General features: G+C 48.4%; 1 protein-coding gene across 1 annotated transcript; it reads left to right on the top strand.

Moving 5' to 3' along the window:
• The first annotated feature begins 2,966 nt into the window (after positions 1-2,966).
• Positions 2,967-12,135, top strand: LOC149366046 (pancreatic triacylglycerol lipase-like). Its single transcript, XM_089550415.1, has 7 exons — positions 2,967-3,241; positions 4,710-4,856; positions 4,944-5,052; positions 6,463-6,585; positions 7,236-7,355; positions 8,254-8,523; positions 11,975-12,135. Exons 1-7 carry the CDS (start codon positions 2,969-2,971, stop codon positions 12,091-12,093), a joined length of 1,161 nt encoding a protein of 386 aa, XP_089406541.1. The 5' UTR covers positions 2,967-2,968; the 3' UTR covers positions 12,094-12,135.
• Positions 12,136-16,175: the final 4,040 nt, after the last annotated feature.

The following is a 16,175-nucleotide window of genomic DNA, read 5'->3' on the forward strand; positions in this document are numbered from 1 at the left end:
GCATTGTGGCTTTAATAAACGTTTTCATCATCATGGACATCACACGGTGGTGGCATTCGAAACTGGCTCCTCCCTCCTCCCCCCAGCATAACACTGAGCAGCACTTGTTGTGAAGGGCCTTATTAGCGTCGTTCCTTCTGGCGCATTCACAAAACGACTGCGATGACAAGGTTCCCCTGTTTGCGCTTGTCAGTGGGTCTGTTCACAGGTCAACTCTTTCGACAGGGAAATTTCCCGTAGGACATATATTAGTGTGGGCTGGAGAAAAAACAAAAACAAAAATAATGTTACCCGTAGGACAAAAAATAGGCTGGGGCGACCTAAAAGGAAATAACAATAAGCAAGAACGCAGTTTCTCGGGACAATTTCACTTCTCATTTTAGTTTTCTTCATTTTATTCCGCAGACACTCCAATCCTTCATTTGGCGGAGAACCTGTGCAAACTCCAGCGTCGCTTCAACGAGGAAAAAAATATATTGACTCTCAGTGTCACCTGTCCTGCAGGCAGGCAAGCATCGTTTATTTTCATTCACGGCCGTCATAACAGACGATCTGCCACCGGAGACAGAGCGCTTGACACTGAAAGTACCGCCTTTCCAGTGACCAGAGTAGGCGCGTACGGTTTAAAGGTACGGAGACATACAAAACATGGCCAGAGCGCAATGAAGGAGCAGCTTCGGCCACTGACGAGAAATAGCGCGACGGACAATGTCTCAAGACTGCTTTTGTCAAGCAAGATGCGTGTCAGTCGTCGTGGCGCTCACCGTAATTCCGATCCAAGTCGGCTGCCTCATCTTCGGAGACAGTAAGGAAGTTTTTGATAAGTCGGGGCTATTGTAAATGGAACGTTTTCCTGACCCAGTTGCTGGGTGTTTGTTTTATATAGACTGATTCTGCTGACTAATATTTCTTTTGTGGAGGCTCTTTTTTTTATTCGAGAAGTATGCCATGAGGCATAAGTTGAGAAACGGGTAGTGGGATGCAGGAGATAGAAGGTTAAAGGAAGGAGTCCACTTTTTATCATAACATTCGCGGTTCCATCGCAGGTCCACCACACTGAGCAGCTGTTTTCTAATAGGTGCTGTTCCTGGGCACGGAGGCTTACCTGTCGCGAAATGGTTAGAATTTTCATACCGATCGTAATCGATGGTCCTCAAGGGTTACGGACTGCATTCCAAGAGAAGGCAAGCGTAGCAGGGGACGGCAGAAAGTTAGGCGGGCGGATGAGACTAAGAAGTTTTTGGGGATAGGGTAAATGCAGTTGACTCAGGGCGGGTTAACTGAGGAGATATGGGAGAGGTCTTTACCCTGCGGCGGGCGTAGTCAGGCTGACGATGATGACGACGATGACGACGATGATGATGGTGATGATGATTATTATTACGTGAACATAGGGGCAGCAATGCTCGATTGTCGTGGCAACGTAAAAGTCTTGAATGTAATACCGGGTGATTTTTTTTAACGTTTACAGATTTTTATTTCAGAAACCACTAAAGATAGGTCAGAGAGATCTGTCCAGGTAGATTATACTGCAAGCCGGACATTATGTCTACGAGACAGAGCTCAATAATTAGATGTTTAATGAATCAAAACTAACTCTACTTTTTTATTTGATAATTTAGGGGCTAGATTATACTGCGGCGAATCTTTGTAGCGTTGGTTCATTCTTCAAAGCTGCCGGCACGGCGCTTTATCGCTTTCTGATGCAAGACGCGTCCAGATTTATCTCGGTTGACCGCATCCAGGCGGAGCCGATTCTACGTTGTTCAAGATTGTTCTAGTAACTTTCCATGCTTTATCTCGAAAGTTCGCTATCAGCTTCAAAATGAGCACAGCCGAGAGCATCGGGCATTCTGTTCGACGACCGCCGAGCAGGCTTGTTGCTACGCCGCCGCCGACTCATTCAGTTCTTTACTGGCGCAAGTCAGCCCCAATAAAGCGTTTTGTTTAGCAGCCATTTTGGCTGTATTCCTGCTCTCCGGACTGCAGTCACCACTACGTTATAATATTTCGCAATCGAAGGCCTCCAACATGAAACGTCAGCCTAGTTCTTAAATTCTTAATCAGCAATGTAATCCGAAATATTGAACGTAAACGAAAACGTATTTCAAATCTCGCTGAGTTGGCTTTCCTGGTTGCATATGTACAAAATGGCTTCGCTGTGTGTGGTGTTGTCGGCGAAATCAAGCTAACGTCTTCTACATCATTATCTTGGTTATCTTACCTTCGCTTATCTTGCCTTCGAATTACATGCCCTGCCTAAGCCCATTTCTTCCTCTTGAATTCGTCTAGGATATCATTAACCTACGTTTGTTCCCTCACCCACTCTGTCCACTTCCGGTACCCTAACGTTTATACAGCATACGTTTCTACACCAGTAGTTTCAGAGACCTGTTCTGCACGAGGACACGGAAGCAGCTCCCAGTTGCAGCGCTCGAGTTACGATTGAGGCGAAAAGTAAAAAATTTAGAGGGCACTTTGTTGACCTAAAGTGCGGTGAGGCGAAAGCCTTTAGCGCGATGTTGCTGCTTGTGTCACTGATGCGTGGTTAAGATGGTAATTAAGCACACAATTGCTTGTGAATCTTAAATGCTGGGGACACTGGAGGGCGCTTGGGAGGCATCCGTCTGATTCGGCGCCTTTCTGTAAACACTCTCAAGCGTACTAGACAAGCACAACTACATATGCGTTGGCAGGAAGTAGCGTAGCCATTAGCACGCTCGGCTGCGGAACGGAAGGATGGTTGTTCGAATTCCACCGGGCACAAAGATTTTTTTTTCTGGCCTGGCAGGAAAAAGCGTGATACCTCTGCTGACAACCTTCTGTCGACAACGATGAGGCATTAGAGGCATTCGCCTTAAAAGCCGCCCGTGTGCTGTGCGATGTCAGCGCACGTTACAGAACCCCTGTACTCTTCCCTGTCGTCTTTGTTCACTCACGGTCATCCGCTCCCTTTGTCACAGGACCCATGTCAGCCTGCTACGAGGGGCTAGGCTGCCTCAACCTGACGGACTTCTACGACCCGAAATTGCGCTTTGTCAACGCCAAGCCGTGGCCGAGAGCCAAGATAGGCACCCGCTTCCAGCTCTACACACCCAACACGCCGCTCGTACCGGACATCTTCTCGTGGAACGTCACCGCGGAGCAGCTACGGCAGTCCTCTTTCGACCCCAGTCTCGAGACCAAGCTGTTCTCCCACGGGTTCATGCAAGTCGAGAAGGTTCCCGACTTTCCCATGAGGGTACATTGTTATTCTCGTACATCGCGCAGTTTACCACGCTCCGCAAGTCTTTGCACTTGTACCCGTAGCGCAACCTAGCCCTCAATGTCTGCCTTGTGGCATGTATCTACTGTGCTCAACCCACGCCGTGCAAACACCCACAATACACAGAATACACTTGGTATACAACCTTAACCACACCACATTATCATAAATAACGAAGCGTAATTGCGATAAGCAATGTAAAACCATGATAAGGGCGCATCAATGGCCCCACAGTGCTGGCGCACCTAATTCGAAGTGTGGGCTGACCACGCAAATCGACCGTCGTATTTCTTCCCACTCTGAACAGGAATACACCTATATGGGGGTAGAAAAGGTGTAAGCTGTCCTCTAGCGCACTCCCTTTCTTAAAGAGTTTGTAGTAGAGGATAACTTTACTCCCTTTTTACTGCTTTCTGTTGAGAGTGTAGCACGAGCTCCTGAGCGGAAAACTCGGCAACGTCATCGCCATCGGCATGAGGGAAAGATCCCCGGAGAAGCACGTGGCCCACCTGCCAGTGCTGCCACATAGTTCACGTGACCTTGTGACGTCATCACAACCCGCCCATCTGATTGTGAGCAAAGTGCCCACCGTGGCGAGTAGCAGTTAATTAATGGTTGGTTGCGAGTGGTTAATTGCTAGGGAAGAGCAACTTGGGTTCCACAAACCTCCCAGGTGACTGTGTTCGAAACAGCCACCTACCCGGAGAGTGAGGCATCGCTTAACCGCTGCACTACTGCACCAAGAGTGGTATGAGGACTCCCAGGGATCTACTAATGCAATGTAGAGAATGAGCTATTCCGCATATATGGGCCCTAACCCCTTAACGCCGTCACGTCCTACCCTTAAGGCGGAGCCACAATAGATTCAGCAGCGACAGAAAATTCTAGCATATTCGAACGCTCCATCGAGGACAGCCTAAAAGTTTTTAGCAATGCGAGGGGATTATGCGGCTATGTAAGCGTCATCAAAAAGTGTCCGCAAGTTTTGTCCGCACGTTCATGTCGTTTTATAAGGCTATATGAAAAAAAAAAGTTTGATTGCTTTAGGTAGTGGTTGAAAACATCACGCAAGATTCCAAATTTCGTTTATGTGGAGTAATTACTTAATTAGTTAAACGGCAAAAACACACTTAGACGTCGCAATAACCATGGACGTCGATACAGCACTTTGACGTCAGAATAGCCTTGCCGTCTATATAGTATGTGGACGTTTTGCTTTCGCGTTGCTCCAATGCGGGTGGCCGCAGTGATGTGAAAACGAGAACTATAAAAAAATTTAAGAATAAATAAAAACGTAGAAATTAAACAATAAAAAAATGGAGGGAGATAAAGAGAACAGGGAAAGGCTCTCGCATTTCCGCTCTTAAGCAGACTTAAGTGCAATCCTGTAATTTTTATGCTTGGGCGCTATCGATGACAGTAGAATTCCTCTTCTGCTGTATAGTCCATCAAAGACGCTCTGCTGACGGCGGGTGACTTCAACGTCATCCTCGTGGACTGGGCGGACGGCAGCCTGTTCGAGTACGTCCAGGCGACAGCTAACACCCGCATTGTCGGCCTCGAGATCGCCCGACTCGTCGATAAATTGCAGGTATTGAGGAGATGCACGCAAGTGCTAGCCTTGATTCTTATATTGCGGGCCAGTACTTTCTAATTATTTTCCCATTTTCCTTCGAAGCAAGCGTTTGGAGTCCCCCCGGACAGGTTTCACGTGATCGGTCATAGCCTGGGCTCCCACATAGCCGGCTACGCTGGACAGAGGTTGCGCAGACTAGGAAGAATCACCGGTGAGTCTATGGCAAATTTGTCTCTGCGAAACAGCTGTCGTTATTCCACTAGAGAGGGGAGATGAACAGGTTAACCTTTATTGTAGCTGCTGCCTAGTTTCGCACTAGATGTTTGCTTCGTTGCTCAAGAAACCCTCTGGGAATGTGTGTACCTGTATAGAGGGCATGTGCCTACCTGTGGCTGTTGGCTTCTGTCATGTATATATACCGGGCCTTTAACTTTATACTTAACGCAATTTTTAAAAATCGGCTGTTTAAGTTAGAGGAGCCCTTTCTTTGGCATAGCATGTTCAGCGGTGTAGTACATCCGAATACAGCTAAGCCTGACTAACAGGCTGGTTAACTAATACCGAACCGTTAACTTTTTAACTATTACTGTTAGGCTCCTTAATTATTGAGAAGCGTGTACCCCACAGTAATTGATGTTCATTCCATTTTTTAGAATTTCGAATACGCGATTACCCACGGCGCTCTGGCCCAACAAATTTTGGCTACATCGCGCCAAACTGCGTCCGCTTTCGAGAAGCTCGCAGGCAACGCAGCATCTCCAGTGCACGTAATTCGTAGAAATGTCCAAAAATTTGTTGGGCCGCAGTCCCTAGGGTAACCGCGTTTTCGAAAAACTGATATCGATATTACTTAGGGTCCGGTACACGCCTCTCAGTTATTAAGGAGTCTAACAACAATTGTTAAAAAAGTAACTGTTCAGTATTAGTTAACCAGCCTGATATAGTTACCACGACCTGGCTTTATTCATATGTAGACTCCACTGACGACACTGCTGTGCCCGAAAAAGCGCTCTTCAAACTAAAAAGCCTATTCTTAAAAATTGTGTAAAGCCTTAGGCGGAACACCCTGTACATGACACTGACTTGCTAAGGAACAGATGAGGTCAGCAGTTCTTCGCATAGCGTCGTCTAATCAGGTTTTTGTCGTCGTCACTGACATGTGGGTCCGCGGACACTTCCGTTTCTACGGTTTTCCATAAGCCCACTATGACAGCGACGGGAAATTATCCCAACTTTATTGCCTCTGTTGAACGCCACTTGGGAACTGTGCACCTCCGGGGCTCAGGACAACATGCAAAAGGCTAAACGAGTAGAGTTTCAAGATTCTTGCTTTCAGAGGCTGACCGGATGTTGTTATATGGGCGCAGTTATGTAAGCCACTGCTAACAACGGCTCCCGCCTTGGCATCGTTGCATCCCGAACAGCACGGCTAATCGTACCAATGTTGTAAACCGGCCCAATATTGCCCGTTGTATGAACCGATATTTGCCAGTATGTTCCCAATATTGGGCCAATTACTGTGCTGCTTTGGATGCGTTCCTTAGGAATGGAGTGTGAGAAACACGTCCCGACTCCCTGCAGAAACATCATCGGGCATGTGCTGTGCCTTACTCTCTCGCAGGTTTGGACCCGGCTGAACCGTTTTTCGAAGGTATGCCGCCCACAGTACGGTTGGACCCTAGCGACGCTGGGTTCGTGGATGCTATTCACAGCGACGGCAAGCGCTTCGTGTTCCCGATATTAAGTATGTATAAGCCGCTGCTTTTTCTTGCTCTGTCCTGAGTAGTGTCAGTAGTAGAAATTAGCCAATTAACGTGCTGACCGTAAGCGAAGAATGCACAAAACACACCCACGGAAGAAAGCAAGGAGGCAGGTGGGCGCCACATAGGTCACGTAACCATGTGGCGTCATCACAGCCTACCTACAGGATTGTGAGCAAACCGCGTACCATGACAGGTGGCTGTTAAATTATTTACAGATTACTTAAATTAAATTAGCACATTACTGAGCTAGTTGGTTTTAGTTATGTTTAACTAATCTGCTAGGCATAGTTCTCAGCGCAACACGTTGACAGAGAGACAGGAATAGGAAAGCATTACTTCTGACAGTTTGTGGATCATAAACGCAGCCAGTATAGTATACACATGTGCCGATGATAACAGAGATGAGAAAGGGTTTAATCCATGCCTTCTAAAAACTCTATTTAAGTTCGAAACAGAACCGCTGACGTGCTACTTAGGCAAAGCTGCCCTATCTTATAAATTGCTCTTCCAGCAATTCATGAGCCTCCGGATCGTTGCTCTTTCCAACCATTTTGGTTTGGGCACAAAAGTGTTTGAGGAAAAGGCATATCGGTTTTGCTAAGACTAACCGACGTCGCATCCTCTTTTCCAGTCGGCCTTGGCATGATAGATCCCGTGGGGCATATTGATTTCTACCCGAACGGTGGCGTGACCCAACCGGGCTGCCAACGAATCGTCAAGAACTTCTCTCTCAAGAATGGAGCTTGGCAAGGTAGTCCGCACGTGTACGGGGCGCTTGCACTGACTCTACTAATGCCAAAGCATCAAAACAAAAAAAAAATGGCTGAGGCTTAGCTAAGGTTAAGCCTAGTCAGATGCGAAGCATATTGATGGCTAGGCTTGGTAAAGTTCCTCGCTTTGTTCTTCAGTTGTTGTAGAACGTTGTCGCCGAGCCGCATATTGAGCACGCCGCTTAGCCAGACGTTCATCCCGCTCTTCATCGGTCTCTGTGGCACGCTGAAGCTTTCGCTTCTCGTTCAAATCAGCCCTGCTTCTAGGCGGCATCCCAACACCTGGCCGCCTCGTAAGTGCCCGGAGAGTTGTTGTTGTTGTTGTTGTTGTTGTTGTTGTTGTTGTTGTGACTGAGAGAAGGATGAAGAGGAAATTGCACGGGCCTGCTACTGGCTCGAGCCAAGCCACCACCGCTGCCACGTGCAGATAGAGGAGAGTTAAAAGATCAGAGGAAAGAGAAAAAGGAAAGAAAAGACGCGCGTCGCAGCAACAACTGCGTCCGCCGGAGCGGACGCTGCTCAAAAAGAAGCGGCCGAAGCAGCGCTCGCCGAAGCGAGAACAGAGAGGCAAGCTCAGCTTTATACCGCTGCTGTAGCGTCACGTGGTCAGCTGCAGCGCCTCTGATGTGGAGCCTCCACCGCCGCGGCCGACCGCGCGAGCCGGCAGCCCATCTCTCCTCTGCTGTGACGTCATGTTGTTACGTGGTGTCACGTGGTCACGCTAAAGGTCAATGGTAGCTCCACTGCCGCGCTCGACGGGCTGTAGTGTAGCTTTAGTAATATGCTTCGCATAGTATACACTCGAAACATCCCCAACACCACTGTTATATCCGTCGCTGTGTTTGCGAAGACGCAGACCACGCGTTGTCTCCCAGACAGGCTTTCGGGACTCGGTGGTCTGCCGTCACGAGAGGGCCATCCAGTTCATGACCGAGGCGCTGTACAGGGAGGCGAGCAGTGACCCGGGAGAGTGCGCGTTCGTTGCCTACGCCTGCTCCAGCTACGAGCTCTTCCTGACGGGCCAGTGCGCCGACTGTGGTCCCAGCGGGACAGGCTGCGCCGTCGTGGGTCTCTCCGCCATCGCGTCACGGCCTCGAGAGGGACCGGTCAAGATGTACTTCAAGACGAATCAGCAGTCGCCCTTCTGCCGTGAGTGCGCTCCGTCGTCTTTTAAGGCGGAAGCCTTTAATGCCTCATCGTTGTAAGCAGGAGTTGTCGACAGAAATGTCACGCTTTTCAATTGGTCGGAATGGTCGTGACGTCACAGTGCGCAATTTTCAAACAGGGCCAATTGTACTTTGGCTAGTAACCATGCAACCAATTAAAGGGATCGTATAGTAATGCTCCAAGTAAGTAGGTCTGAGTTTAGTTAATTGCTTAGTTAACCAATTAGCCTAATTAACCTTTCTAGTCAGACCAGTTAAATAAATTAAACCGAGTAGAAAATTGGTCGAGTTGGGGAATCGAACCAGGGCCTCCGGAGCGCGAGACAAGCACGCTACCACTCCGCCATGCCAGCTCGATGGTTTGCAATGAACAAAGGCGCGTCTAGTAAATACGGTGTCTTCGTTCACTCCCATCTTCCTCCCTTCCCGTTACAGCGAGGTTCAGGTGTCCACCGAGATATGCGAGACAGATACATTTCCTTTCCTCAAAAACCAATTCACGGACGAGCAAAGCGTAGAGCCGAACGGGCGATGGCGTTCTGTGGACTCTCTGGCAGCGTTGGAAGACGCTATCGCGTTCCGCTCTTAACATCTTAACCACACATCAGTGACACAAGCAGCAGCACTGCGCTTAAGACTTTCGCCTCACCGCACTTTAGGTCAACAAAGCGCCCTCCTGTTTTTTTTTTTATTTTTCTTGTCTTGTCACGACGAGGACTATATCGGCAGCTTTTCCCCGGTAAAGGACCCCTTTCCAGCCAAAGGCGTCGGCCGATTCTCATCACCCTGCTTAGCGTGACAGTGCAGGAAGCAGCGCCTCAATGGAGAGAGGGTTTATCCCCGACCACAGAGGTAAGGGATTATCCCCTTTCCTCTAACACTCCCTGCTTTGTCACACAAGCAGGGCCATGAGAATCGGCAGATGCCATTGGCTGGAAGGGGACACTTTGAAGAGGAAAAGCCGCTGCGTTCTTGAGTTGTGTCCGACTAAGTACAGTGAGACGTTCCCATCTAGCAACGTCAGCGCCATCGTCACCGTCATAATGCGTCGTAACCGTTAACTCCTGAGCACACCTACGGCTAGATGAGAACATTATGTAGCTGAGACAGGGTGTGGGCACCTCTGGAAATGCGCCACCTTGGGGCCCACAGGTCATACCCCGGGCGGGCTTTACATTGGAAACCAGAAGAGGGTGTGACGATCGGTGGAGCGGGAAAAATACATCCGCCTACACATCTGTCAGTTCGTCCTTTTGTCTGTACGTCTGTCTGTACAGTCGGGGACAAAAGTCTCCGGACCACGTGTTCCTCCAACGAAGCCGATAGCTCTGCTATTAGTCGGCGGCTGGAGACCACACTTGTGGACGTAAAAGTTAAATTATTGTTCTTTCATCTCCACAAGTGCGCTCTCCAGCCGCTGTCTGATAGTAGAGCTACAAGCTTCGTTTGAGGAACACGTGGTCCGGAGACTTTTGTCCCCGACTGTACATCCGTAAGTACATTTATCAACCCGTCAGTCTCTGTGTGTCCTATCAGCGCGTCGATTCGTATGTCTGTCCGCCCGTCTGTTATGTGTAACGGGCGTCACTTGGCTCCGGAGGAGTTCAAGAAATCTCAGTGTCTTCTATTTCGCGCTGTTTCCCGTGGAACCTATGTACATGGTCACAGCAGGCCAATGTACACGCGAAAGGCTTGTGGGCAGAGGTGAACCAGGTTTTCGTCGAAGCTCTCACGGACTCAGATGAAGACTTGAGGACTCTTTAACTCCAAAGACATTTAGTCACATGTCATTTTGGAACAAAGCACAAACATTACGGCTGGAGCTTAAGACATGCTTACGTGCTTATAGTGCGATTTATTTCATGTTATTTTGTTCTTATTTATTCTCACCTATTTTTCTCTGCCCAGTGACGCACATACTCATTGCACGCAGTCGTAATGCAACGCATACTCTGTGTTCATCTCTGTTCGCCGAAAAGCAACGCTTTCCTGTGGTCTGTGGGTAACGTGTTCGCCAGGCAATCTGGAAGTCCTGGGTTCGATTCCCTGTTCTTTCGGAAAGATTTTAATTTCCATCGATAGCACGGTGACGTCATCTGTGGTTTTCGGGCCCACAGCTGCTGGTTTCTTTGCCGATGAGCAATATTATGTTTTCTGATTAAATAAGCAGGTCGATTGGAGGATCGAGCCATTGACGACTGGTTGCTAGGGCCAGAGGGCTACCGGATAAGCGATGAGCCTATGCTAATGAATGCAAGAGTTAAAAAAAATAACAGTGCTGGTGGCAGTACGCGCACCTGGATGTTGCAGGAAGAAGGAAGTTCTGTGTCGCGCAGTAAAAAGAAAAGACAGCTGCAGTGCTTGTGAACACGCAGGTGGCTAAGCAAAGTCGACGCTGCAATCATTATAGCAACTTCGGGCTTTCTTCTACTTCCCACAACGATATAAGATGCAGTTGTTAATAAAGAATTTAAGCGTTCATTTCCGAAGTTCCCTGTTGGCAGGTTTCGAACTGCATTCGGAGAGGTCTTAAGCGTTCGGTGCTAACAAGACACTTGCTCTGAACGAGGTGGCACGTGATCCTACGTTGTTGGCGCCACTAATTTTTCTGCTGCCGCATACACGCACCGATGCTAGCACTAGGAAGTCAAATAAATAGTAAACTCTAAAAAGATACTTTGACAGCGCTACGACTGAAAAACACTGTGCGCAGGTATACGTTGGCTTCGCCAAAGCAAGATGTGCACCCCTTAGCCTTTAAGAAATGGCTTCCCATGGACCTTGCTGAAAACTTGCCAAAATACATATTGTTCAGGTTAGGTTATTTAGGTACTTCGAAGAAGGCATTACGCTATTCCCGTGTCTTGTCAAGTGCGAGCTTATATCCGAATCGCGGCGTGAGGTCATCTTCGGGGTATTCGACATTTTGACTGCACTCAGAATTTTTGTCATGTGTGCAGGAAGTATACAGTACTTTCACTGCTTTCTCATAGCCGATAACGGTTTAGTCCCGTATTTAGATTTACGTTGAACTGGATTGCAAATTGCAATGTCACACTTTGTGTGTGTGTGTGTGTGTGTGTGTGTGTGTGTGTGTGTGTGTGTGTGTGTGTGTGTGTGTGTGTGTGTGTGTGTGTGTGTGTGTGTGTGTGTGTGTGTGCGTGCGTGTGTGTGTGTGTGTGTGTGTGTGTGTGTGTGTGTGTGTGTGTGTGTGTGTGTGTGTGTGTGTGTGTGTGTGTGTGTGTGTGTGTGTGTGTGTGTGTGTGTGTGTGTGTGTGTGTGTGTGTGTGTGTTTCGCCTCCATCGAAATGCGGCCGCCGCGGCCTGGATCGAACCCGCGACTTTCGATCGGGTCAGTAGCCAAGCATTATAACCACTAAGCCATTGCGGCGGCTGCATAAATCGCATTGATCGCCTTTGAATTTCTATTTCAGTGTACCACTACCACGTTGTTGTGTACCTGGGATCACTGCCGTCGTCGGTACCTGGGAAGCTGACGCTGAAGCTGAGAGGGGAACTGGGTGAAGCAGACTTGAAGCTGAGTACTAAGTAAGACATGGGTATTGGGCGTCACTGCATTACACAGTTTCTCAGTGCCGCCGGGTAGCCACCGGTGATACAATGGGCCCAAGCTTTCGCCTGGCCTGGTCCTTGGCTTCTTTAGGGGTGAAATGCTTGGGAAATTGGTCCTTGACCCCACATTGAGTAAAAACAGAAAATAAACCCTGTGCCATGGCACTCTTTGGCGACAGTTGCCCGTGGGCCATAGAAAGCCATCATTATCATTATACAGTTCACAATGTGGTTGAACTACCACTCAAGATTAAACGGAGGATCTCCCGTTTACTACGGTGACATCATTACGGCTCGAGAAGCCGTACTCAAATAACTGCTTAACCTCAATCTTTTCAATGTCACATTGTTAAACTTCCCACAAAGAACACCGTAAGACGCAGTCATATGTCGCGATCATTTTATCTCGATCGATGATTGGACCTGGCTAAGACAAAATCTCCTCTTTGCTTTATCCCGTATTTGCAATGATGGCTACCTAAACATGATGATGTCTTGCAAACATTTCACCTTCAAGTGGCACTGAAGAAAACTATCATACGCTTGTTCTCAGCAAAACTCGATTCTGTGACTATTCCCGGTATTGTTGACGACTGCCCAACAGCAAAAGACGCATTTATTGGCGGGAAAACCGGATTTAAACATTTTCCCCGCCCCTGAGTTCGAACTAATGAACTCATAACCGAAAATGACTCGGTGATCACCGTTATGATGAGAAAAGCATGAAGCCTAGCCTCCGTGATCCGCACCCAAGAACCAATCTTGGATCCGCACCTTGGCTCATCACCCAATCTTGGCTCATCACAGTTCAGTTGCGAAAATGGCTGATGATGTTAGAAAGAAATTATCACATCGTAAACGCGACATTTTTGAAATGGAACGTGTGGCAAAAAATGACCTATACGGTTGGGAAAACCGCCTCTGAGCAGTTTTCACGTCTACTGTGTGATGTCCACAGAGAGAGGATACACTTCACGGGCTGTTTGCCCTTCTTCTGGGCAGCTCAATTTCCTCTTTTCTATTTCTTTGTCGCTGCAAATTCGATATCTCGAAAACTCGAATAGCTGGCGCGCAGGAAGGAATATTTAACTTTTTGTTGGGCTAGATGGTGCATGTTGTAAAGTGTCAACCACGGTTTCATGAGATAAAGATTTTAGGTAAAAGCAAAGACACAAGGGCAAGGGAACTATTGGAAGCATATCATATAACGAAGAGAGGTGTATCTTGTGTTAGCGATACGTCGGTGAACCTCTACAAATCGGAGATGGCGTATCTTGAACGGTTCTGTAGATAGTGTGGTGTGGAAACTGGTATCTCTCTGCACGTGTCCTGGTTTTCCTTATATTTGCTGCGCTGTTAGTGAATAAAGTTAGATGAAGTTTAGCGCTAGTCCTGTGTGGTCCTCTCTTGTAGAACGTGTTGTCGGGCTAGTTGGTTGAATACTTCAGACATGGCAGTTGCGCGAAACACACACACACAAGACAGGTTACGGGACGAGCGCTCGTCCCGTAACCTGTCTTGTGTGTGTGTGTTTCGCGCAACTGCCATGTCTGAAGTCCTCTCTTGTGTTCGTCTTGGTTGCGCTACTGTTCTTTTCTTACAGGAAGGAATACTTCAACTCTGGCTCCACAAGGACGTATCTGTCCACGACAGGGACGAGATTGGGCCGCATTCTGGAGGGCACGCTTAACCTCAAGGCCTCAGGAAAAGACGCGACCAACGAACTGGCCGTTCAGCGTGTCGAAATCTCTCTGATGAACGACGTAAACGTCGCAAGGTAAGGAGCAACTGCAGTCTTCTTTGCCAACTTGATTCTTACCACCAATAAAACTGGTACCTGCTGAGACCATTTTTTATTTGGTTTGTATGGACTCTCCCTGCTCTGTCCCCTCCGGTTTTCCTCCCCGCGCGCCATGCGTCCTTTCTAGTTACCTTAACTAACAAGAGAGGGCGCCGGCGTCGCAGCGACACGAGCGCCACGAACGGCGTGATTGCTGCGCGGGGAGGGTAGAGGGGGGGGGGGGGGGGGGGGGCGTATTTATCGCCCTATTACGGCCCCAGATGTTATTTGTACGTACTGGTACAGGCATGTGGGCTTAAACGTCTCAAAGCTGCGCATGTAGGAATGAGAGACGCCGTAGTGGAGGGCTCCGGATCAGTGGAGGGCTCCGGATGGCTCCAGACCATGATCTCTCTCTTTAAACTGCAGTGACATTGCAGAGAACCTGGGCGTCTTTTTGTGCTCCACCTCCATCGAAATTCGGCCGCCGCGGCCGGGTTTCGATCCCGCGACATTTGTCGCAGCAGCCGAACGCTTTAGCCAGTGAGCCACAGCAGCGGATTCGTTTGCGAGTACCGCAGCCTTTACAAAGCAATACCAAAGAAGTTGAATGCGCTTACAGTGCACACCTACACCGCAGGGTTAGCAGTAATACCCATTCGCTCCTCAAATAGTGACGAATGGGGTTTTTGAAACCGTGCGATGCCGCAGCTCGAAAAAGCCACAAAAACTCGGACCTACAACAGCAGGCCGGGCAGCGCGAACCGCGCATACGCTGTGTGCGGAGCCGGATCCATTCAGACGTACCTCACTGCCTTTAAAGTATTTATCAAGGCGAAAGCCTTTAATGGCTCATACTGTCGTCCGTTAACAAAGCGTGTCACACGCGTTTCACTCGGCAACTAAAAAAAGATAGAAGAAAACCAATGGTTGCTTCAGATAGAGGAGGAAAAAATGTACCTAGAAGCCAAGTTCGATGAGTGTAGAGTAATTAGTTAATTAATTTTCGCCAAAAAAGTAGAAATTGCGTCGAAATAGCGCGGACGTCGATATAGCCACTGGAACGGTGTGACGTCACATCCACCTGAAGTCGTCACGGCATAGTGAAAAGTGCCACAGAATGGTCGGAAAAACGACGGTTTTGTGTCAGAGACTCAGAGTAGATGGAAAAATGTGTAATTAAGCGTAATTAACACTTAAGATCCTCGAAAGATGTATAATCTGGGCATCGATACAGCCACGGGAACGGTGTGACGTCACATCCACCGGAAGTCGTCACGGCATAGTGTCCTCCGCTTTCGCCTCTCAACATCTTACTTGCCAAAGTGTCCTCGCAATTTTTCCCCCAAGAAGCACTCAGTGGGGTGGCGCGGGCAGCTATACTTACTCTAGATTAACAGTTCCTTCCCTTTTTTTTCAGGTACAGAAAGAAGGCAACAGTAATACTGGCTCCAACGCTACAAAGTGGAGCTCAAATAATGCTATCCAGATGCGACAGTCAATAAGAAACAAAGCACGGAGTATCCGCCACATACTGGGAGCAACAGGAGTGTGAATGGTTGAAGCGTGCTTGCGATAGCAAACATATATATATATATATATATATATATATATATATATATATATATATATATATATATATATATATATATATATATATATATATATATAGGTACAGTATTACGACAAACGCGACTGTTCTTTTAACGTTTATTTTGCCAACAGTTTCGGGAATGGTATTCCCTTCGTCAGGGCAGGCTTACAATGAATCCGTTTCGTCAATATAAGGACACAGAACAAGCGAGGAGGTATAATCTCCGCCCTCTAAACAAACTTGAGAATGAGGGCAGGGGACCGTATAATAGGCAGCACGACAAGTCTCAAACGGGCCGCGGCTGAACAACAACCAGAAAAAACAAACGGGGAGGTGGAAATGGTAAAGTAGTAGCAAAGAACGAGCCTGAACAGCACAGCGATAGAAGGGGCAAAAGAGCGTTAGACCCGGCTCTCGGCGCACACGGAAGCCGCTACCCCCCCCCCCCCCCCCCCCCTCCAAATACGCGCACACGCCGCCGGGTCCGAGCGGGCGGCCCGTATCAGGTATCCTGAGACGCTTGCAAGGGACGCGTTCGAGAGACGGCCAACACACACTTGTTAACCGCTGCAACGGCAACTTGCGACTGTGCCCTCTGTGTATTTTTGCTTCATTTCGTCGCTTTGCTCTGCTGTCGGGCCTTTCTACCAGACAATCTGGCGCCCCTTTTCCCATAAATATACTAGGC

Source organism: Amblyomma mixtum, chromosome 1, assembly GCF_055824585.1.
Source record: "Amblyomma mixtum isolate Tamu chromosome 1, ASM5582458v1, whole genome shotgun sequence".
Classification (NCBI taxonomy): domain Eukaryota; kingdom Metazoa; phylum Arthropoda; class Arachnida; order Ixodida; family Ixodidae; genus Amblyomma; species Amblyomma mixtum.

What these genes read in the sequence shown, in the direction of transcription:
- LOC149366046 (XM_089550415.1), top strand. Translation starts at nt 2,969, where the DNA reads ATGTCAGCCTGCTACGAGGGGCTAGGCTGCCTCAACCTGACGGACTTC. An exon ending in CAGACTAGGAAGAATCACCG is followed by an intron (nt 5,053 to 6,462) that starts GTGAGTCTATGG and finishes ACTCTCTCGCAG; the next exon opens with GTTTGGACCCGGCTGAACCG. An exon ending in TCAGCAGTCGCCCTTCTGCC is followed by an intron (nt 8,524 to 11,974) that starts GTGAGTGCGCTC and finishes TTTCTATTTCAG; the next exon opens with TGTACCACTACCACGTTGTT.